Source organism: Penicillium atrosanguineum (assembly GCF_028827265.1).
Source record: "Penicillium atrosanguineum strain IBT 20685 chromosome Unknown utg000001l_segment0_segment0, whole genome shotgun sequence".
NCBI lineage: Eukaryota > Fungi > Ascomycota > Eurotiomycetes > Eurotiales > Aspergillaceae > Penicillium > Penicillium atrosanguineum.
In genome coordinates this window covers 2,194,194-2,215,811 of record NW_026623133.1, presented here as the reverse complement: position 1 = coordinate 2,215,811, position 21,618 = coordinate 2,194,194, and the positions used below count along the sequence as shown (strand labels likewise).

The following is a 21,618-nucleotide window of genomic DNA, read 5'->3' as shown; positions in this document are numbered from 1 at the left end:
AATAAAAAAAATATAAAAAAAACTAGAATTCTCAAATACCGACAAGGTACTATAAAAACTAGTTCCACTGCCGAACACCCATCGAGGTCGCCCAGTGAAATAGTTTCAATTTTGATTTGTAGACCAGGTTGCCTGAATGTTAGATCCTTATACCTTGTTGTCTTAAGAATTATGAAATTTGAAATTCCCGGTAGTCTCACCATCGACAATATGGTTGCCATGGTGTGCTGCCATCAGGTGATCCAGGGCGTATAGATCACAAGCCTGCCCCTCTCTGCCCCTCCAGGTGACTCAACACGTGGAAAGGTCACCGAACTCTATTTGTTCAACCTCCAAGCTTTCTGTCCCCGGTTACCTTCAAAGTCTAACATTACCTTTCCCAATTTCCGTCTTGACCTTTCTCTGGTGCCTTCTATTCCCTTGTACCAGCCCGATTCCAACATTTGCCCAGCAATGGCTTCCCAAAGGGCATTATTCGTTATCGATATACAGAACGAGCTCATCAGAGATCCCGAGACCCGCATTGCGAATCCCGAGCGGATCACTCAGGCATCCGAAGAAATCCTCAAGGTTGCTCGTTCAATCCTGGATCTCAACTCCTCGGGAACTAGCCGCGCTTCCCCCGCACTTCTGGTCTTTGTCCAGCATGAGGAGTCTCCGCCGGAGGGAACTATGCTGAGGGGCAGCAAGCCTTGGGAGCTCTTCTTTCCACCTCGCGAAAGTCGCGACGATGAGATACTAGTGGCGAAAACTACCAGTAGATATTTCGAAATCTAGAACGAATACTAGCTAAGCAGGTTCTATAGGAGACACTTTCGCATCCAACCCTGACCTTGCGGCGAGGCTTCGCAATAAAGGTATCTCTGAGCTCGTGGTGCTCGGCCTCCAGAGCGAGTGCTGTGTGGAGGCGACGTGCATGGGGGCGCTAGCCGCTGGATTTGGCGTGACCTTGCTCTCCGGTGCGCATTCGACCTACGATAGTGACGAGAAAAAAGCCGTACAGATTGAACGTGAAGTTCAGCTTCGCCTGTCTACTCGTGGCGCTCGTATTGTTCCTTGGGAAAAGGAGATTTCCACATGGGCATAATAGCAGCAGATGGGTTTAAACAGACTGGCCATTTTCTCTAGAGACCCACTTTATGTTCATCTCGATCAGACCATGCTCCGCTTTGAAAATATTTATTCCGTCTGGAAGAATTGTGACTTCGGTCTTACTTCCTGGTATAGTTCGAAACAAGCCAATCGCAGTCATATCACCGGATGCGTTTCTCCAAGCAGCTAATACCAACGAAGATAAAACCCGGGGATAGTAAGTCTGAAGAGCCCTCCGATATTTTATTTCATTTGGAATACGCTATGCGAAACACTCTACCTGTCAATATCGATATTGAATCTCGGGTGATGTCGAAAACCTACTATCCAGGGTGAAGGTCTGACATACACCGAAGCATAATTTGGCAATGACTCAAGCATTACATTCGTAGTTTTTCTTTGTTCATAGTGCTTCGAAGCTGGATGGCTATCGGTGGCCTTTCTATGTTTATATAAATGGGTCCATAATAAAATGCTCCCTAAGAATCTTGACTAGTCTGTCATTTTCTCTCTTTTTTTCGTCTCTACCTTTTCCTCCCTCTATCCCATTGATACTCTTAAGTAACCTCTCCGCCCCTAATGCCCATAAATCAGTCCTTTGTAGGATAGTGCACTTCGGAAACTCTCAAATCGATTAGAGATTATCGATGAAGATGAAGTTAATCAGAAACCTTTTGTTTCAAGATAGTATATCACCCCGGTGAGTCCGTGTGATGAAGTTGAGCTCAATTCACTTAGTGCGATTCTATGAAAAATCAACCAAAAGTCCAACAATGCAGATATACAGCTAAAATAATCAACTTCAAGCCTCCAAGAATTAATAAGTGCCACGACCTTCCTCAATGGCGGAAGCATCGAACGGCGCCTGGGTCGATGTTGCAAAGCATGCAATGGATTCAACGCAATGAGCATGAGTTGTTCCAATCAGTCGACCGACGACAGATTCAGTATTTGTGATTGAGCCACAGTACGGTACATGGGCGAAGATGCCGATGGTTGTCAGACTACGTTCACGATCACTATTGCCCTTGGCCACGCCAACATGTATGCAATGCCGGTCTCCACATCCTTGTACCCCAACTTAGACTTCAATATTGCGGCGCTTGCTTGTCCTAATTTTGCCTAATCTTATAATCGCGCTTGTAATTTAGGAGAAACCCCTGACAAGCGCTGAAACGATGACTCAAGAATGATGGATGAAACCATGGCTCATTTTTTATTCTGTAGGTTTATTGACATGTGCCCTGTCCTGTTTCATCCCGCGTATATCGTTTTCTCACTTCATTGGAAGACGGGTTATGTCTTGCTCTCGGCCTAGGAGACTGCTCGTCATGATCCTTTGAAGACGGAAAAGAGCCCCGACCCTTTCTATTCTCACCGGCTGAAGGCAGTCTAGTACTGACAGCATCAGCAGGGTTAGGTTCTTGGACGAAAGCTCCAAATCGGCTGCTATAACGCTTTTCGGCCAAGTGTCGAAGTGCTTCTTCCGTCATAGAGCCAACCAACTGTGCTGAGGTACCCAGGGACAACGCTTTCTTGACATCGAACAGATCCGCCAAGGTATTCACCACAACTTGATCGCTATCGCCATCCGCAACCACCTCTCCGATTCTGTATATTTTTTGGGTGGAAACTTCGCTTGCCACCTTGCAAACCTCTAGGCACTGCTTTGAAGTATCTATATCGCTTAGTAAACGTGATCTCTCATTTTCGTCACTAGGGTCATTTTTCAAAATCAGGGACTCCAAGCGTCTCCGAAGTTGACCGATGATCATCGCGAAACTATCTCGATTCTCATCCAGGGCCTGACGTGTGATCGTCTGTGCCTCAAAGTAGTTTTGCCCACTGTCTTCGGTAGCGTCTTGCAGCGTTTTGTGTAATATGGAGGACTCTTGATTCGTCAAGGATTCAATATAATGACTCGCATCTTCGCAAATACGAAGACATTGTTTGGTCACTTCTCTTTCGTCTTTGAGATCGACGCTCGTGTTCAAGATACTTGCGTTATCGGTAGTAAATCGCGCCATTTTCTCATCAACTCGTCGTAATTGGACCTCGAGATTATACGATGTGTCCTGAATCATCTCGTTATAATCCTGAAGAACTTTCCGGGAGACTTTGGCAGTATGTCTCAGAGGAAGGTTAGCAGAGCCTCAAAGGTGAGACAAGGGCTGACAAACATAGTAACGGTGCCTAAGCCGACTGAGATGGTGGATTTATACCCAGATATCGTATCGATAAATTCATTGATATCGCCTCTCATGAACTCCATCTTTGTCCAATCCCGAAAGCCTGTCTTGGACTTTCGACCGAAACTCTCCATCGATTGCTCGAACTCGCGGCATACTTGGGCGCACCTTTCAATAGGACCTTGAAGAAGCGCCAGCATTGATACCTCGGTATCGATTACTTGTCTCAACGAGTCTAAAATAGTGACGAGATCTTGAACCTCATTTTGAAGCCTGGCTAAAGTTTTGTCGCGATCTTTGAAGCGTATGATGGTTTCGCGGAGCGCCTTCGTCGACTGAACGGCAACTGTTACAACAGCTAATAGCGAAGCAGTAATACTCAAAGGATCCGCCATTGCGAGGGCTGGCGACTTCCTTTTCGTTGAAGCCGTAGCAGAGTGTAAATGTAGAGCAAAGGCTCGGAGGCGGGGAAGGGGAGGGGGAAGAAAACACCAGCATGAAATGGTAGCTTGCGGGTCTGCTACATCCGATAGGCTACCGATAGCGCTATGGCTGACGTGTCCGTGATGTGACTCGTAGCGTCCCGCTGTTATGGCAGAGGATGGCGTATGCTGTGCTTCATTTGTAGGCACGTTCGTGAGTGACTGTCATATCCCACTATTTGGCGCTGAAAGTGACGGGGCCGTGGCTCAATCTGGCTGGTTACGAGATTTGAAGCGAGGGGAAAGCGGTGGGAAGGGCATCGCCCTGTGCTTAGCTGCCAACACCACAACTGCAACGCCTCACATTTTGCAAGACATACCTAATCTCACTGCAAGAGATGGGCATTTCCATTCTAGTAAAAAGCTAAGAATACTGTCATTGCCTTCTCCGGACCACGGCATTCAAAACTCCCCGTATTACCCCCACGCAAAGACGGTACCTTGATGTGTATAGTCCTACGCAACTTAGAATTGATGCTGTACAACGCCGTTTCCCAGGCCTGTTTACAATGACTTTCCTATTCCCATTCTGGAAGCACGCATACCTCGAGTACGTGGTTGGCTTGCTGCTACTCCTTGCATCGCTTTGGAGTAGCAACATCGTGACAAAGCATCGCCAAAGCCACAGTCGGGAAGGCCGTGCAGGCGACGTGTGGGTTTGATGGTTATTTAAACACCCTTTAAAGGCGCCATTTTAGGAACAATAATATGTTTTGCAATACGTATAACTGCTTGTTATTTTGCAGAGGGGATTTGGCGGTGAGCTACTCGCAGGCACTGCAAGATATACCTGTCCGGTTCTATGTGCATCACGTCAAAAATGAACAATAGGGCTCTTAGAAAAGTCCGAGAATAATTCAGGAAAATCTACGAGAAACTGAAGTTTAACAGGTCCAAACTCATTCCGAAAACCATTATTTTCTCCCTCTCTTTCTATCAGCCGCCCGCCTCTCCTTAAAATGTCCCCTCAACCATCGATCAACATACTCCCATTTCATCGCCTTCCCACCTTTACTGCGCTTGAAGTTAGCCAACGCAACGGCTTTCCTCGCGCCAGCCCCATACTTCTCGAGATTATCTGCCGCAAAGTGATACCCTTCAAGCGAAATGTCATGATCCCACCCCCTCCCATTGTGCAATAGTTTCCCAGTCATCTTCGCATAGGTACCGTCGAGAAGGAAATTCCGCTGTTCCAACCACCAGTTCGTGCGAGTCGAGAAGGCCGCAAGCATAATCAGGTGTTTCCAGTCCACATCCAAGGTATCGGTAGCCATTGGCGCGCATTCAGCCAGCTCTTGACCCGGGACTTTATCCATCAGAGCCGAGGTGATGTGGTGGCTGTAATTTTCGCGGTCTATTTGTAGAATTGGGCTTGGCGATAGGTATTTGGCTACCAGACTGGCATCGTCCTCGGCAGTGTCTTCTAGCCTTGTAGCTTCGATAGAGAAGAGGGCCGGTAGGCGAAGGGCGATGCGGGCTGGTAAGTTTCTTGTGTAGGATCAGTTAATGATTCTGTTTCATAGTAGGGTTAGATGAGTGGGATTAGGTAGATTGAGTGGAATAGAGAGGCACGGGGACATGCCCTTGGATTTCGTAGTTGTCGTCGACGATGATATTCTCCGCGGTCACTTCTTCGTGAGATAAACAGAATTGGGTAGCGCTGCATTTTCTGTTCAGGACTTTAATACAATTGATGACTTCGGGTCCATGTGTACACCCTTCAGGGCATTCGCCAGGGTAAGAATAGACCTCATTGGGAATATCGAATGCCTCGCGGATGAGCTTTCGAAGCTGCATACATTTTTTGAGGTTCACCCCAGGCGTTCTTTCACGAATCACGCCTAGTGTTCTCGAATCGGCAAGGTTCAGTAAGAAGCGTACGGCGCTGATTCCGACATCTATTCAAGTTAGCTGAATGTCATTCAGGGTAGAAAAATTGAAGTACGGTGCTCCTCAGTTGCTAGGGCCAGATCAACCATGATATGAGCGAGTTGTTTGGAGACGTCCTCGCGAACATGCAAAGATGCGGGAATCTGGTCATTCCATGCCATCGGCTTCCCATCAAACCAGCTCAGTATCATGTAGGGGAACTTGACAAGATTGTCAAAGTGAATTGAGTAGGTAATAGGTCGGGGGGACCAAGGAAATCCCCTCTCCTTGAGATATGCCAGTGTGGATATTTCCCCCTCCACCGTAGTCGTGATAGCCTCACGTTCTTCCTCGGTTGAGCTGGGCATGAATGTCGGCAGCTGTACAGCGCATTTGAAACCATCTGGATACTGGAAGACATAGACGGCATAGAAACCACTTTTCAGAGGATAATTAAAGGTTCCGAGGATGAAGCGTGGTTCGTGTTCAGAGCATTGGATGTTACTCGCGATGGCGAGAACATTGTATGGGTTCACTTTGATCATAGTGATAGCTGGTGATGCAGCCGAGTGTGAAGGTAATAAGGCGAGGAGGGTTAACTCTGGAACCAGAAGTAAACAATCTTGGAAGTCGACAGCTGAAGTGAAGGAAAACGCGCAAGATAACACTCCCTGTATCAAAGCCAAAGAGATAGATGGAAATGAAACCAAATACATGATTCTCCTTGAGAACTTTGAAGTGACCCTCTTGAGATCTTTGGCTCTTCTCTACAATATCACTTTCAGCACCTCTCCGAATCCGCCTACGAAGACAAGTCACGACCGCGATTTATACCTATTTACATGATCTCCTTGGTCTGGCTATACAATGCGAAAAAAAGATTAACTCAGCAGCATTCCATAAAGGACACGAGAAAAGATAGAAGAATGAAATAACCCTCTCTCTCCCACATCAAGACAATCCTGTTGTGGACTATGTCCAAGGAAGAACCTCTGCTCAGAATCTCCGATCAATACGCCTACTACCGCGCGGGTGCTTTATTTTCTTTCGCCGCTCAATCTTCACCCGCGATCGACCCAGGCGTGGATATTGCCCTACCCCCTTGAAGACAATTTGAAAGGCAAATATAGTAAGATTATTCAGTACATCCCAAGCATCTCTCGATTGACATTAATAGAAACTAGAGAAAAACCAGGCCCACAAACCGTCGAGAAAAGCTTCATCTGAAAGTCCAAACAGCGGGATAACAATCCCTAAAATCTACAGACAAAACTATTGAAGACTGAAAATTTTGAAACCGAATCATCAACAACAATCAATTCATACATGTGCAAAAAATATGAAGAAAAAGAATCAACTATACATACATCAATACAGAGAAGAAAAGGAAAGAATAACCATCAGAGCTGTATGGCGTATGTAGAAAGAAGTAGTAAAAACCAGCACAAGCCAGCATAACAAAAAGGCTTCGGGTATGTAAGCACTCGCGCTTTGAGAGCAGACACGGACATAAAAGGGTTCAGGGGGAAAAAACAATGAGAAACGTAACGAGAAATAACTCCCAAAAGGTCACGCCTTTGTATCCCCAGCTAAATAGTTAGGAGAATACAGAGGCAGGGTTGGTCTATACAAGGCCTTTGGGATATGCATCATGCATCATTCCTCCAACAGGTGGGAGTATCCATTTAGTCATCCATCGGCTTGTCTTCCAGGGTTACGCCCTTGGGCTCGCTTTCGGCGATGCTGCTTCGCTGGCTTTCTGTGCCGGAGCCGGCTGAAGTGGGGAAGCTGGAGAGGCTGCCGAGGCCTGGTTTGCGGGTGTATCGACCGCCTACTGAGCGGGGGATCGAGGCGCGCTTTTCAAATTCGCTGGAGATTGCCGCGGGTGTTGGGGTTGGGGTCGGCGAGCCGTCAGAAACCGTCTCGCCGGGAGGTGGCGGGCTGACGGAGCCGTCGGAGCCGCTGGCACTGGCGTTGTCGGGCACAGAGGCTGGAGACTCGACGGGAGTGCCGTTTGAAATAGAATCATTGGCTACGGCGGTGTTTACGGTAGGGTGCTCACCGGCCGTGGGAGAGCCGTTAATGGGCACGTCCAGGCTGGTACCACGGGTTGTGCGGCGCTCAGCTGGGCTTGACACGTTGATAGGGAACCGGCCAATCTCTGAAGCGCCACTGGAGCGGTCACGACGGTGCGCGCGACGACCTGAAGGGCTGGTAGCACGACTGCGGTTGACGATGGCACGCTGGCGGGCTTCCATGGCGGCACGGCGGTTGCTCTCGTCTGTGCTAATGGCTCGTGGGCGGCTGGAGGCGGAGACGCCCAGTGCACTGGATTGGCGCTTTAGTTCACCGAAGATGGAGTCTTTGTGCGCGAACAAATCACGGATCAGGCGGTAGCTGTGGCGCTCGTCCATGGTCAGGCTGCTCTCAGTGCGAGGTCGGAGAACACAGGGCGATAGAATCTGAGCCAACGAGGCAATGTATTGTTCGTCAGCCGAGGTCAAATCAACCAGGCGTGTAAAGTGGGTCATGATGGCATCAAGCGTGGCAATGTTGACGAGACGGAGTTGTCCAAGCGTGCTCTGCAGGACCTTGATCCGTCCCTCTTCCGTGGTCTCGTGAGCGGTGGTCGAATATATAGTCTTGACGATTTCGTAGACTTGCGAAGAAACAAGGGAGTCTAAAGTATGTTAGTATAGTTCGAAACGACCTCAGAGAAGAAAGACAAACCTGGCAACTCAAGAAGGTACAATTTCAAAACGCTAGCAACAATGGGTATCTCAAATTTGGGCAGGACTTCGCGATAATCCACTTTGCTGTTGTTCAGAATGTTACGCAGCTGGTGCGTAATGGAAAGCGGAGGATTATGAAGCCAAATGGCACGTCGGGCCTCGTCACCCTCGAGTTCGGGGTAGCCTGGTACAAGTTAGTTTCAAGTCCAGATTGGGCCATTTCTAAGCATCCTTACGATTATCCAGGTAAGTCAAAAGAGTTGTCACCAAGATGGGGACACGTTTGCGGTCAACTCGAGCCCTGGCTTCAAGGTCGACGCCAAAGTTTTGCTCCTCAACGGAGCCATAGTAGTTTTCGTATGCCTGCACTTTGGGAACAAAGCCCCCGGTGCGGTAGTTCTCAAGGAGGTATCTCAGATCTCCCAGAGGCTGGATAGTCTCCTGGTAGAGCATCATGTGGTCCACGGTGCTCTGGAGATTGGGAATGACGTTACTGATCGCCCCGGAGAAGTCGAGCACTACAGCTTTGATGGCCTTGAGGCGGTCCAGCTCGCACTGTTCCATGAAGCGCAGGTTCTCGATAACATCTTCCTCCAAGCGGCACCGAATTTGGTCAAGTCTTCGCACGGCATTCTTGTAGCGCTCGTCAGCTTCCATGGCCTCTCTCCGCAGCTTTTCCGAAGGAGTCTCATTAGGGTAAGGGTTGTTAAGAGGGTTCCAGCCAGCCAGAATTTCCGAAACCGAGTTGATAGGAGACTCGGCGACGCTTCCATCTTCGCTCGAAGCGACCGAGGTAACACGCATCAAAGGCCTCTTCTTTTCAGGAATTCCGGTAAGCTGGAATACCTTGCTGCGCCATTGGTAGTTCATCTTGGAGCTGTTGGCAAAGACACTGCCCATGTTGCCAATCAACCGGAGGAAACCGCCATCCACGAGATCCTGACCGATTCGTTCTGCCTGAGCGAGGTTGGTGGCTTCCATGTAGGTCTGAACATACTCGACAATGTCTGCGCCGGTTGATGTGTTTTGATAGGTACCGATGATAGGCACCTTCGCCTCGCCAATTCGGATGTTGTTCAGCATGTGCAAGAGAATCTTCTTGATCTCTTCCGGTGAGAAAGTACGGTCTCCCAACTCAACGGGCTCCTCTTCGGGCTCTTCCTCAGTGGGAAGAACAATCTTCGGCATGGGTTTGAGCTTAGGACTCGTATCGGGGTCCTGGAAAGCAAGCTTGTTCTCCTCCTCCAAGTCCTCCAACACACGGCACTTGTTGAAATAGGTGCTGCGCAGTTTCTTCGCCAATTCTACCTGCTTGGTGTGTTCCTTGATCCGAGCCTGAAGGTTATCGTGGGATGCCCCGACACGGTATTCATGCTGGTCGCTCCAGCGTCGGAAAGGCGCCACGACGAGTTCTCGGATGTTATTGGCGATCTTTTGGTGATTCCTGGAGGCTTCGATCATCTCAGTGCGGACACCTTCATATGCCTGCAGAGCGGAGAAAGAGAAGTCAGCAAAATTCAAGGGTATTCCATAGGCAAACATCCAGTACCTTTCGCACACTTGCTCCGTCATCCTTGTTGAATCCCGCACCTGTCAAGCGATCCACACTAGGCGCAATGTCACCCATGCGGAGGCCATATTGCTCCTCCGCATCAGCCCTCATGGACGCAATAGTTAGAATCTGCTTGTTTTCCACCACACCCTGCTGCAACTTCCCATACAGAACCCCGAGACCGGTCGCATAGTCCGGGGTCCAGAAAGAATCCGAAAAGCCAGGCATTATGACTCCCAGCAGGCAGAAGAATCAAGTCAAGTGATGACAAGCAAGAAGGAACGAAAAGCGAAGCGAAACAGAAAGTGAGCTGAAAACTTGTTGTGGAAGGCGTAGGAATCGGGAAGGATCGCAACAGCGCAAGGCTCAAAAAGGGCCTCTGAATCAGACCGATCGAAACTGAACCGGCTCAAATGAGGCTCCCAGCACCGAAAGTAGACCGGCTAGCTTTAACAATTCTCTGTCCAGAACCTGCGCTAAGTGGTGCAGCGCATCAACCGTGAATTGTATTGCAGGTGCGGAGGCTAGGGAATGCGGTGCGCGGCAAGGTAAGCGCCGGGCAAGTCGAAGGAAAACAGGAAAGGAGCGAAAACAGGCCGGGCGGAGGGCGATTGAAAGGCAACAGGCCGCACCGGGATGCAAAATGAGGAGCAAAAAAGGGGGCGTGTACAGCGCAAGAGGCGATGATGTTTGGTGAATTTCCATCGCAGCACTTTCGTCAGGTGGCTTGTAAAATTACGGGTTACCTAGTTACGCAGCCCTGTTTTTGGCTCCACTGCACTATTTTGTTTAGCACTGAGATTCGCCTCTATTTTTGGATCGATTCATCTTAGGTCGCCGTTGCGCCGTTGCGCCGTCGCGCCGGATAATTTCGATTTCATTTTTTTTTTAATCTTCTATGCTGACAGATCGGTCAATGTTCAGTCCTGGTGCAACTGCATATTCGTTTTGTTGAGGCGCCGAGTCGTACATGTGGGACAGTCTTCAAGGCCCGCTCTAGGTGGACACAAGGGGGCGGTATTGGCGTTACATACACAGCCCCAGGTACAAACATGCCAAGTCTGGACGGTCAACCTGAAGATCGGCGAAGATTATCAACGTGAGCTACGTAATAAGGTATGGAACTTTGGAAAATGGGAAATATTCATATTGGTATTATGATGTTCGTTATCAATAACGAAAGTCATTAAGACATTCAAGATGGGAGACATGTCAACAAGGTAAAGATGTACATAAAAAGACTCTGTGATCCCATGAGATCATTCAGAGATGTCTCCAAAAAAAGTGTAGAAGTCTAACAGAAGAACTTGTAGAACTTCTTCCATTTCGGCCATGCCTGCTGCTCAGCCTTTTCTTGCTCAACAAGATCCTGGAGATCCAGATCACGGCGGCCGGTCACCAGATCCATGTCACGCGAGCGCACGACCTTGGTCCGGTACCAGATCTTGTAGGGGATGAAGAAGGCAATGACGACTGGCGCGGCAAGGTAAACCGAGAAGAAGTTCTCCACCAGGGCAGATGCGCTCATCTCGGCATAGCCAACAGGAGCAAAGCCGACCCAGAACTGGGCGACCAAAACGAGGCAGTTGAAGCCGAAGCCGATCCAGGATCCGATAACGCCGGGCTGGGAGCGGAAAGCCAGCTCATTCAGGCTGTGACCCTGAAGCTTCCAGGCACGACGGAAGCGAATGTGGCAGAGGCAGACGGAGCCCCATGTGAAGATGGACGAGAGACCCGAAATGGCCATCATCCACTCGAAAGCCTGGGTCTGTTTGTCCGAGGCAGCCAGGAAGCAGAGCAGACCCAGAGCGGAGGAGACAAGGATAGCCCACATGGGACGACCCTTGCGGTCGATATAGGCGAGGAAGCGAGGAGCCTGGCCCTGCTCGGCAAGAGCAGCCAGGGTACGAGAAGCACCGTAGACGGAGGAGTTACCGACGGACAGGACAGCAATCATGATGACAACATTCATCACCGAAGGAAGACCAGAGATACCGGCGTTTTCGATGGCAATGACGAAGGGAGACGCCTTAGCGTCGGCCGACGAGCTACCACTGACCAGGCGGGTATTGGTAGACTTGACCAGAAGGCCAACGAGGGTGAGGGAGACAACGTAGAAGAGGGCGATACGCCAAAAGACCTGCTTGATGGCGGTGGGGAGGGACTTGCGAGGGTTGGCAGTCTCAGCAGCAGCGAGGCCGACCAGCTCAGTTCCAGCGAAAGCAAAGGCAGCGTTGACAAACACACTGCAGAGACCCTTGAAGCCGTTGTTGAAAGCACCGGGGTCGTGCCAGTATTTACCACCGATATAGCCACCCTCAGGACCGCCACCGCAGTTAAGGATGATTCCAAGAATACTAGAGAGCAAGTCAGAAAATATTTCAAAGAACGGAAAGCCCGAGGCTGGAATTGAACGAACATGAATCCGATGACGGCGGTGACCTTGACGATAGAGAAGACGAATTCGGCTTCACCATAACCTCGAACACCAAACATGTTGATAGCAACGATCAAGGCCCAGAATATCGCGACCCATGCGGCGTTCGAGACATGGGGATTCCAGTAATCCACAGTGATAGATGCCGCGACAATTTCTAAAGGTAAAACAACCAGCCACTGCAGAGCATAGTTCCAGCCCATAGCGAAACCCCAGGCGGGATCAATGAAACGAGTCGAGTAGTGTGAGAAGGAACCGGCAACGGGGAACAAGACGGCCATTTCACCAAGGGCGTGGACCGTACAGTAAAGCATGACACCGATGAGAATATACGCGATGAGGACAGAAGCCGGGCCACCAGCCGCCAGGACTGTACCTGATCCGACGAATAGACCAGTACCTTAAAGAGAGTTAGCGGGCCGATCGACGATATTTGATGGGAGGGCGAGGTGCATACCTATGGAACCACCAATGGCGATCATCTGAAGGTGACGACCCTTCAAGGTACGCTGCAAAGGCGAGTGGGCGGTATTATGTGCGGCGGTCTCGAGATCGAAGCCAGAGCCATCGGCGCCGGCAGAGCGGCCGCCTGTGACGCGGGCATTGGGGTCCCGCTTGAAGCTATCCACGACGCGCTGTGTCCAGGTTCCTCGAGTGGGTTCGGAGTCGCCATAGGCGGGCAATTGCTCGGCCGTTGTTTGGACCGGCTCGGTCTTCTTTTCATCCATGATTGCGGTTCTCTCTCAGATCCAAAAACTAGAATTGGAAGGATGGAGGGGAGGGAGGTGGGGAAAAGGAAGTTTTGAGATGCAAGAAAGTAGTATGCTCTAAGCCGGAGAGGAGCTGGACCGCTGTAAGGAAATACCGGGGATACTAGTGGAGGGGGACAGGGAGGCGCATGTTTAAATATGGACGAGGGTAGGGACAGCCCGGACTGGGACGTTTTCCATTAGGTTTACATCTCTCACAATGAAAATCATAGTCTATCAAGATAGCCAATCGACGTGTCAGTAGATAGGACCGCTCTGACCATAACTTGATCCTGCTTAGCCTCTTTTGATAATACCCTTGGCACTTGGGTGCGTGCCACATTGAGCCCGGAGGCAAATATTCCCTTTTTTTTTTTAAAAAAAAAAAATCATATTTCTCGTTCTGTCTTGATTTATTTGCATGGCATGCAGCTGCAGTTATTCTACGGGGGCAATTCGACCGGGATGGCCGCAAACGGAGAATTCGAGAGCTAAGCAATTCTAATCGTTAATGTCTCTTCCGCGTAATGGGACCTCAGGTTAGAAAAATCGCCGCCACTCCTTGTACTGGACCGGGCTAACTTTCGTGTGATCTAACCCTGTCAAGACGGGACGATCCCACCCCGTGTCTCTCTACCATAAACTACCCTTAGCTCTTCCCCAGGATTGCTGACTCCTGTCGCTTACAGCTAGTCAACCCTCCCCTGTCCACTTCCCTCAGGTTCACCCCTAACTCTGTCGCACTGAACCCAAATTGTGCCACTGTGGCACCCGGGCACCTGAAGCCAAGCTTCAACTCAACCAGGTGGAACCTAAATAGGCAGGTTGGAGGCCCACTACATTCACTAAGCCCGATCCAGCTTCTCTCCGCACTTTCCATGCGATAGCCAGCACTGATCCAATCAGATCCCGTGCTCGCCGTGATAAGCAGCATGGCGAATGATAGTATGACATGCCAACATCCACGGCAACCACATTGCACGTTGCCTTTAGAGTCAAGAGTCAGAGTCAGGGTCCAAGTCAGGGACCCAGGGACTTCGGGTTTCCAAACCTTCCAGCTTTCTCCGGATCCTAGGTGGCTTACGGGCTGCATGGTATTCGCCATGCCACCGCCATCCCAGCACCCCCTTACCTATGGGAAGGCTTCCCGACGGGGTCCGTCCTTTCGGCGCTATGGGCACTCCCGGAGCATGTGTGAACCACGAAACAGCTACCCAGCCTAAACATCCAGATTATGACCCACCCGCGAAGCAGAGACCGGAATGCCAGATACGACCGGGGTCTCGGGTTCCCCGTGAGTCTCGAGCTGAGTGCTAAGCCCGACCACAACCCTGATCCTGCCGCAACCCGAGGCATTTTCTACGCGAGTGGAACCGTGAAACTCTACTGCAGCCCCAGTCCCCGACGGCCTGCTGATTCGTTTGGCGGTTCGGGTGGCTCGTGGCGGTCTGCCACTGATATGCATGGAAGCACGGGAGAACCAATGTTAAACACAGGGGCGGACGCGGGGGGAAATGGCATCACGCGGTCTGGATACTCATTCGATTTGCCAAGTAGCTCGTATACCTGGACCAAGCGCCTTGCTTCTCGCCTCTGGTAGGTTGAGCGTTTCGCGCATCGTCTATTGCCATGATGCCAAGGGCTGAAGAGATTGATCCTATTTGTAAAAGGATCAAGATGCATTGAGTATTGTAAGACACTCTTCTGGAACTTCATGGCCATGTTCGGCGATTGAGGGCTGGCCTTATCGCAAAATGGAAGAATGCGATGGGTCTGCGTATCCGGCCCACCGTTATCAGGTCTTGAATCACCATCCAAGATACTTGGCGTCACACCCATAGATTCAGAGATAATGAATTTGATAGTATGTCAATATCGAGATTCTCTTTTCCGCCCCCAAGTGAAAAAGAGAATGTTGCGTTACCAAGATGCTTGCCTTTTCAGCCACTCCAGGTAATGGCGCTCAGTGCGGCTTGTCACTGGCCGGGCCAACCAAATCAACAGCCACGGTAGCATCGAGCTGCGGTTGGCGCTACTTATGATTTTCGCGAGTTCGGTCATTGTCTTTGCAAGGGAAGCATGGGCCGAGGTCTCTAGACATGGAACGTGCTATTGGTCCGAGGCCGTTGACAGTTTCCCTTTGCCATGGTCTCATCAAATCATAAAGCAAAAAAAACTCAAACCCGGCCCATTAATCCAATAAACGTATTCGCATCTGGTATCCGGCATTTAGCCCGCCATTTACATCTGATGATCGCGATGTCGTGCAATAGCGGCTTCTCGCGACAGACAGGGCCACACAAGCCGACGGCGCCCACTTTCCCTAGAATTAAATTACCCTAGAGTAGAAAGTCAATCACGCAATGGAGCAACTTGACCGACTGCGCCACCCTCGCTCCAGATCCCACTATTCAAGGACCTGTCTTCGCATCTTGTCGCGTTAAAGTTGTCCCACACCTATACAAAATGCGGGGATGGAAATCTCTTAGGTAACAGTTTCCACTTCATCACCGGAGTCACATTTAGTGACTCTGGGGTACAGCGCTAGTAGGCCACGGCTTAGACTTGCACTCGAACTTATGATTCATGTTCCGAGTGATGATTACGTACTCGTCGTGATAGCTCTTGGGAGGGCGATTGAGTGAAAGGTCGTGGGTGAGTGTGTACGCACGAATTACGCCTTAGGATCCTGCCCGGGCTAAGCGTCGGAGCTCTTGATGATTGAGATTGTGCGGATGGCTGCATGAGGCGCAAGAGGAGCTCTGATTTGGCTTCAATTGGGTTCTCTGCGTTCCTGCCATGTCACCGACCGGGTGGTGAAGTGGTGTGACCGCAGCTACGCAGGCTGGGATAGTCGCGGGTGGTACCAGAATCTAGTAGCTCAAGCAACCAGACGCGTTGAACACCGGTGCTAGTGCATATACCGCATCTACGATTTGGAGTACAGCTTGGAAGGTTTACCATGACTTCACTTTCGGGGCCTTTTGTGGGGTAATAGACTTTCCTTCAGGGATCTGCCCTGCGGACCCAGAAGTACGTGTCCCGTGTCGTCGTGACATACTCGTGTTCCAATACGTGCATGAAAAAGACTTCCAATGATCTAGGTGTGACGGACGCTGAAACAGCCGGTCGGAGCCGTTGCTAAGCTGGTTTGGAACACCCCGGTCCAGGGGAAGATGCTGACGTGTGGCGTCTGCTGATCGGAGAGGCCATGGCTGGCGTGCCCCGGGATTGATGTTCAATTGGGGGCAGAGTTCCGCATGACGGCTACAGACTGGAGTCTAGAGCTTTGCTTTGACATTGGCATCGTTGCCTGGTATCTTGCACCTTGGCAGTCGCATCCTGCAGACGGACATGGAGCCATCGAATGGTCCGGGTTTCATACTGATTTTACTCTTCGCGTAACACCGAGTGGTGCCGAAGTATGGCGATAACTACATCACTTGGCCAGCCTTGGCCATATTGAATTTGCAAAAATCTCTAACATCAAGGCATTCCTAGGCTTTGCTGAAGACGAAAGGAGAAACACGATGCCCAAAATAAGGGATTCATTCATTCTATCCATGGAATTTTCATGTCGTTGCATTCGGTATCATTAACACACAAGCTTTCTTTTTCTCAGACCCAAGGAAACGACAACTGGTCTCATGCGCTGGCAGAAGGGCCCTCGCCGCCGGGAATCAGCTGGACGAGAATTAGAAAGAGGGCAGACGATAGAGCAAAGTACGAAAGTACTTACCATGCAGACGTTGTTTCCATTCAGGAGAAGCTTGGGAAGCTTGATCTGAGCACCGGTATAGTCACTGAAAGGTTATTAGGATCAATTTCAACGGATTTTTTCGATATGGTCGTGACAACGGGCCTCATGCTGTCGAAGCATGAGGACTGCAGCAACTATGACAGCCGCTTGATAGAGATTGTTAACAATGCTTACAATTCAGTGACGTCTTCCAGAACCATGTCTAGGCAAATGTTAGCATATCGTAGTCCCAACATGGCGGCTGAAAAAGGGATACTTACTGACGTAGTCATCAAATCCTAGCAGGGTTCCGGAGAACTCTGTTCTTGGGTCAGCCTTACTCCATTGGCATACTTCATACCGGCTTAGCACTCACCCTTGTCCCCCTTCATAATCACCCAGATCCTGGAGCCGACACACTTGTCGATAAGCTCTATCGAAGGGTTAGCGGGGTCACACGGTGCGCGGGGCAATCGCGAACGCACCGAGGGGCAGAAGCTGGGAGGCCATTGTGGTCGGTATGTATAGATTCAGTAAATCACGAGAAAACACTCAGGACGTATTCCTAGCGCCAAAACGAACAGACAGGGCGAGCACGGCGAGATATCAAAGACGACACCGCGATGTCTGAGGAAGCTGGTTTTCTCCGGGCCGAGCGGCTAGACCTAAATGGGACTAGCCTCACCTCCCGATGCTTTGTTCTCCAACACCTCGATCACCTCACGAGATCTTGTCTCGAGCTCATTGGACTTATTCTACTCAATAAGTGGGCTGCTTCTCCTACTAGCACACTGTGTGACCATCTCAGGCACCCTCTGATGAGGCCCAGTATGCTTGCGACGCAGAATGCGAACGTGGTCCAGCCTTCCAGCAGGCCTGAGGCATTCGTCCTTGGCCGTGACACCGGGCGGCAATTCGCGCACTCATTACCGTAGTGTTATAGCTTCAGCTTCATTTCAAAGGTATGGCCACTTTGCTCAGCCCCTCCGTTGAAGGCCAGGCTGTTGACCCCATTCAAGCAATGACAGTTTTTGTACCCCGCAGCGAAGCTCAGGCTATGGACCCATTCGCCGTCGACCCATTCGCTGTCGACAAGCTCTCAACCAGCGACTAGGCAGCTTCCAGTTGCGTCGAAATTTCTCGAATACCCCGGCTGCGCGAATCACACTGGAAGAAGATGACGAGGACGATCCAACTCCGCCGCCCCTGGTCAACAGACACCCGAATCGTCTGGATGGCAAAGACAATTTGCGGAAGATTCTTTCATCTCGAACAGAGAAGCCTAGAAAGCGTACTGTGTTCACGACTCAGGACCGGGTAGAGATTATCATGATTGGGCACAAGCTTCGATTCATGACTCCCGTCTCTCAACTTGGTCAGGAATTTGTGGATCTCAAATATCACAACCTCAATACGATTCTGTTGAAATGTGAGAACCATTTCCGATCGTGGAAAAGGAAATATGTCGAGGCCTTTCATGCAATTGTGATCGAGCCCTTCAATGCAACATTTGCATTGCTCCAGACAGAGCTTCAAGAAAATCACTACGGGAACAGGCTGATTGAGCACGAATATTGCAAGATTCGCTTTAAGAGATATCCCACACTGCGAAAGCGAGTTGAAAAATCGGCCCGGAATATCGCCAATCTGCAGGTTGCAGTCAGCCAGGGAATCCGCAAAACCCTTGAGGGAGTTGTCAATGATTCGGAAGTCTACACACAGGATCTCGTCAATCTGGTTGAAAGGGACTACTTGCAGCCCCGAGAGTCTGCTAGAGCTAACCTCGACGTCCTCCTAGAATATTCGGAGATGCTGCAAGTAGAGTACCGCCAGCTCCAAAAGAAAGGATTCGCCGTGCGAGACGGGGCGATTAAAATTCAAGGGGCTTTGATTGACCTAGCACACACGAGTATATCTGGTGGTCCAAAGTACATGGCAATGGCACATTCACTCAAAGCGAATACGGTAGCAACTGCTCAGATCGCCCACTATTACCGAGGCTATTGGTACAGATCCAGGGAATCTCAGGATCCACTCAAAGCCGCAGGCAACCACGTACCCAACAAAGTTATCCAGTACAATACCCAACGATCTCCCTGGGAGGTCTCGACAGCACTGTTGTTGGATAGACCCCCTAATTTGAAAGGAGTCATCGAAAAGGAACAGACCTTGCCCGCCCGTCGGCTATGGGAAAATTATCGAAAATGGCGCCAAGGGCCCCAAACCACTAGATGCTTGCCAGAGAACAGATATCTACGCCAGCTAGATGCCATGGCACCCTTCGATATTCTCCATTTCATGCAACGAGAAATCTTCAATGAGACGTACTACTTGATAGGTTCCTTGCAAGGCACATATGGCCCTATGTGGGATGGCCTCTCTCCTTCTAAGGCCGCGCAGTCTGCTGACCGGATCTTCGATTGGGCCACTAAATACCGCCAAAGTCAAAGGGACTTCATGACAGAGCTGAGTCTGTACAGAAATATCAATTGGATTCGACTTCAAACGGAGGAAAAACTCGAAGACTTGGGCTTGCCCAGCATGCAAAAACAGGATTTTTTCAATTTGCCTCAGCCATTAAGTCAAGACGAATCTCTATTTGAATCCTACGTTGATTCACTGGCCTCAATTAGCATCAACTCATGGTGGATATCTATAATATTGAACACTAATCAGGAGTCTTTGCTGAGCTCGACAGTGTCGGTGAAATCATTTTGGAATCGCATAGGGAAACTGATACGCCACCGAGAGAAAATCATGAATTCCCCGGGAATCCAAAATCTGGGCTCTGAGATCGCCATCCGGAAACCCCTGAGGCGGAGAAGACGTCGGGGTCAGCCGTCGAAAGTTCTTCAGAAAAATAAGGACACAAAGCCCGATATCCGCAATAATTCTTCGAACCAAGCGCAAGAACCGTCAGAGTCTGGACAGATTCCATTTGCAGCTGTCATGTCTAAGCTCATGGCACCATTTTGGACCACGACGAAACCCCATTCCGAACAAAAAGCAGCCTCAAAGATATCGTTTGACGCGAATACCCCGGACAACAAGCAGAATGCTATATCTGAAAAGCGGATTTCGGATAAGAAACCGACCGACCATGTGATGAAGCCTTGGTCTGCGAAATCGGCATCGTCCGAGCCTTCGGGAAAACATCGATCAACAACAGACGACCCCTTTGCAACTCAGAAACCCCTTCAAGCAAGCGCGGGAACCAGCTCAAAGAATGGCAGGCGAGAGGCCATGGGTGCAGACCTCAAAGCTACGGTGAATAAGCTGCGGGTACTAGCCGAGCTTGACGCGACGCAGGAGTCTTCTCCAACGACACCAGCAGCAGGAGTTGCTGGAAAGACTTCAGGTCGGAAAACCTTGCGAGCCTACCGTCGCCGAGTAATAAAACGATCGTATTGTACCGATTCACGATTCACCGATGCCAATGCCCGGGACTGCAGCCATGACCCTCTTGAAAATCAACCAGCCGCCACCAATGTCCCCTCAATCAGAACAACCACTAAAGATACTACTTGGTCCACAGAGGACGGATTAATCCCTTCCCACATCCCATCTTCGGTGCTCAATGGCAAAGCCAACTCAGAGGCTACCCCATCATTCTGGACCCATAGCGACCAACGAGCCCCGAGCGGTCAGAAAGTTCTTGTCCATTACTGCAGAACCCTCGAAAGCACCGAAGAAATCTCAAAACTCTTCATCGGCAGCAAAGTCATTGGCTTTGACATGGAATGGAAAGCCCAAGCCTTCGCTACAGACACCATCCAGAACAACCTCTCATTGATCCAGATCGCGAATGAAGACCGTATCGCGCTTTTCCAAATCGCCCTTTTTAAGCCTGCTCGCGGTCTGGAAGACTTTGTTGCTCCAACCCTCCGACGCATTCTCGAGTCTACAGATATCACCAAGGTCGGAGTTGCGATCAAAGCGGACTCGACTCGTTTGCGCAAGTTCCTTGGCGTTGAGGCGCGGTCGATCTTTGAGTTGAGCCATTTGTTCAAGTTGGTTAAGTATGGTCAGGCGAATCCAAAGCTGGTCAATAAGAGGAGTGTAAATTTGAGTGAGCAAATGGAAGAGCATTTTGGATTGCCGCTTGAGAAAAGCGAGGATGTGCGGTGCGGGGATTGGACGAGGTCTTTGAATTATCGTCAAGTCCAATGTTAGTATCTTTCCACTCGATGCCCAATTAATATACTAATGTGTCATCCATAGATGCCGCTACGGATCCTTACGCATGTCTCTGTCTGTTCAATGCCATGGAACAAAAGAGAGAGGCCATGCTCCCTGTCCCGCCTCGCCCTGCGCATGCCGAACTGAACCAGCCAATTATTATTCCCAGCGGGGATGTGGTGAGGAGTGGAGATAAGGAGTCTGCAGCCACTGATCCCATCGAGGTTGATGTTGCTGAGCGCTCTTAGGTAGCCTTCGACGTCTTGTGTCGAAGGCTTGCATGTAGATTTCATCTCTTTGTTCTTTTTCGGTCATATACGGGGTTAGCATGTCCAGATTTTGCTTTTCATTTTCGTTCAGATGCATATCATGTTGCCTTAGCGCAGCGGGCATTTTATGGTTGTTCGATATCTCTCATTCATTTTTGGAGAATAAACTCATCATTTCATTTATACCACCAGATTTTACATCAAGAACGGTATCTATCTTCTTCGGCTTCTGGCCCTCTGGGAGAAGCCCAAGCGAATCCTTATCTATCATCATAATTTTTCCTTAGACTACTTTCTAACCGCAGGGCTTTAGGGCATGACACAATGTT

At 50.0% G+C, this 21,618-nt stretch overlaps 8 protein-coding genes across 8 annotated transcripts; 3 read left to right on the top strand and 5 right to left on the bottom strand.

Annotated features, from left to right (window-relative positions):
- Positions 1 to 453: 453 nt before the first annotated feature.
- N7443_000858 (uncharacterized protein) lies at positions 454 to 1,087 on the top strand (the record flags this gene model as incomplete). The annotated part of the gene is made up of 2 exons (XM_056880914.1): positions 454 to 757; positions 807 to 1,087. The coding sequence occupies 2 exons, from the start codon at positions 454 to 456 to the stop codon at positions 1,085 to 1,087; spliced, it is 585 nt and encodes a 194-aa protein (XP_056746152.1).
- A 1,234-nt stretch (positions 1,088 to 2,321) lies between these two features.
- Positions 2,322 to 3,676, bottom strand: N7443_000857 (OPT oligopeptide transporter; the record flags this gene model as incomplete). The annotated part of the gene is made up of 2 exons (XM_056880913.1): positions 2,322 to 3,222; positions 3,273 to 3,676. The coding sequence occupies 2 exons, from the start codon at positions 3,674 to 3,676 to the stop codon at positions 2,322 to 2,324; spliced, it is 1,305 nt and encodes a 434-aa protein (XP_056746151.1).
- A 2,009-nt stretch (positions 3,677 to 5,685) lies between these two features.
- On the bottom strand, positions 5,686 to 6,177 carry N7443_000856 (uncharacterized protein; the record flags this gene model as incomplete). Its single annotated transcript, XM_056880912.1, has 1 exon — positions 5,686 to 6,177. The coding sequence occupies one exon, from the start codon at positions 6,175 to 6,177 to the stop codon at positions 5,686 to 5,688; it is 492 nt and encodes a 163-aa protein (XP_056746150.1).
- Positions 6,178 to 7,317: 1,140 nt separating this feature from the next.
- Positions 7,318 to 10,144, bottom strand: N7443_000855 (GTPase-activating protein RGD2; the record flags this gene model as incomplete). The annotated part of the gene is made up of 4 exons (XM_056880911.1): positions 7,318 to 8,312; positions 8,363 to 8,548; positions 8,601 to 9,849; positions 9,914 to 10,144. The coding sequence occupies 4 exons, from the start codon at positions 10,142 to 10,144 to the stop codon at positions 7,318 to 7,320; spliced, it is 2,661 nt and encodes an 886-aa protein (XP_056746149.1).
- A 1,066-nt stretch (positions 10,145 to 11,210) lies between these two features.
- N7443_000854 (amino acid permease GAP1) lies at positions 11,211 to 13,081 on the bottom strand (the record flags this gene model as incomplete). The annotated part of the gene is made up of 3 exons (XM_056880910.1): positions 11,211 to 12,273; positions 12,336 to 12,753; positions 12,811 to 13,081. The coding sequence occupies 3 exons, from the start codon at positions 13,079 to 13,081 to the stop codon at positions 11,211 to 11,213; spliced, it is 1,752 nt and encodes a 583-aa protein (XP_056746148.1).
- Positions 13,082 to 14,236: 1,155 nt separating this feature from the next.
- Positions 14,237 to 14,702, top strand: N7443_000853 (ketoacyl-synt-domain-containing protein; the record flags this gene model as incomplete). Its single annotated transcript, XM_056880909.1, has 2 exons — positions 14,237 to 14,257; positions 14,313 to 14,702. 2 exons carry the CDS (start codon positions 14,237 to 14,239, stop codon positions 14,700 to 14,702), a joined length of 411 nt encoding a protein of 136 aa, XP_056746147.1.
- Positions 14,703 to 16,747: 2,045 nt separating this feature from the next.
- Positions 16,748 to 17,351, bottom strand: N7443_000852 (RNA-binding protein LSM5; the record flags this gene model as incomplete). The annotated part of the gene is made up of 6 exons (XM_056880908.1): positions 16,748 to 16,786; positions 16,842 to 16,905; positions 17,037 to 17,064; positions 17,123 to 17,161; positions 17,218 to 17,274; positions 17,327 to 17,351. The coding sequence occupies 6 exons, from the start codon at positions 17,349 to 17,351 to the stop codon at positions 16,748 to 16,750; spliced, it is 252 nt and encodes an 83-aa protein (XP_056746146.1).
- A 336-nt stretch (positions 17,352 to 17,687) lies between these two features.
- N7443_000851 (3'-5' exonuclease) lies at positions 17,688 to 21,268 on the top strand (the record flags this gene model as incomplete). Its single annotated transcript, XM_056880907.1, has 3 exons — positions 17,688 to 17,803; positions 17,861 to 21,009; positions 21,063 to 21,268. 3 exons carry the CDS (start codon positions 17,688 to 17,690, stop codon positions 21,266 to 21,268), a joined length of 3,471 nt encoding a protein of 1,156 aa, XP_056746145.1.
- Positions 21,269 to 21,618: the final 350 nt, after the last annotated feature.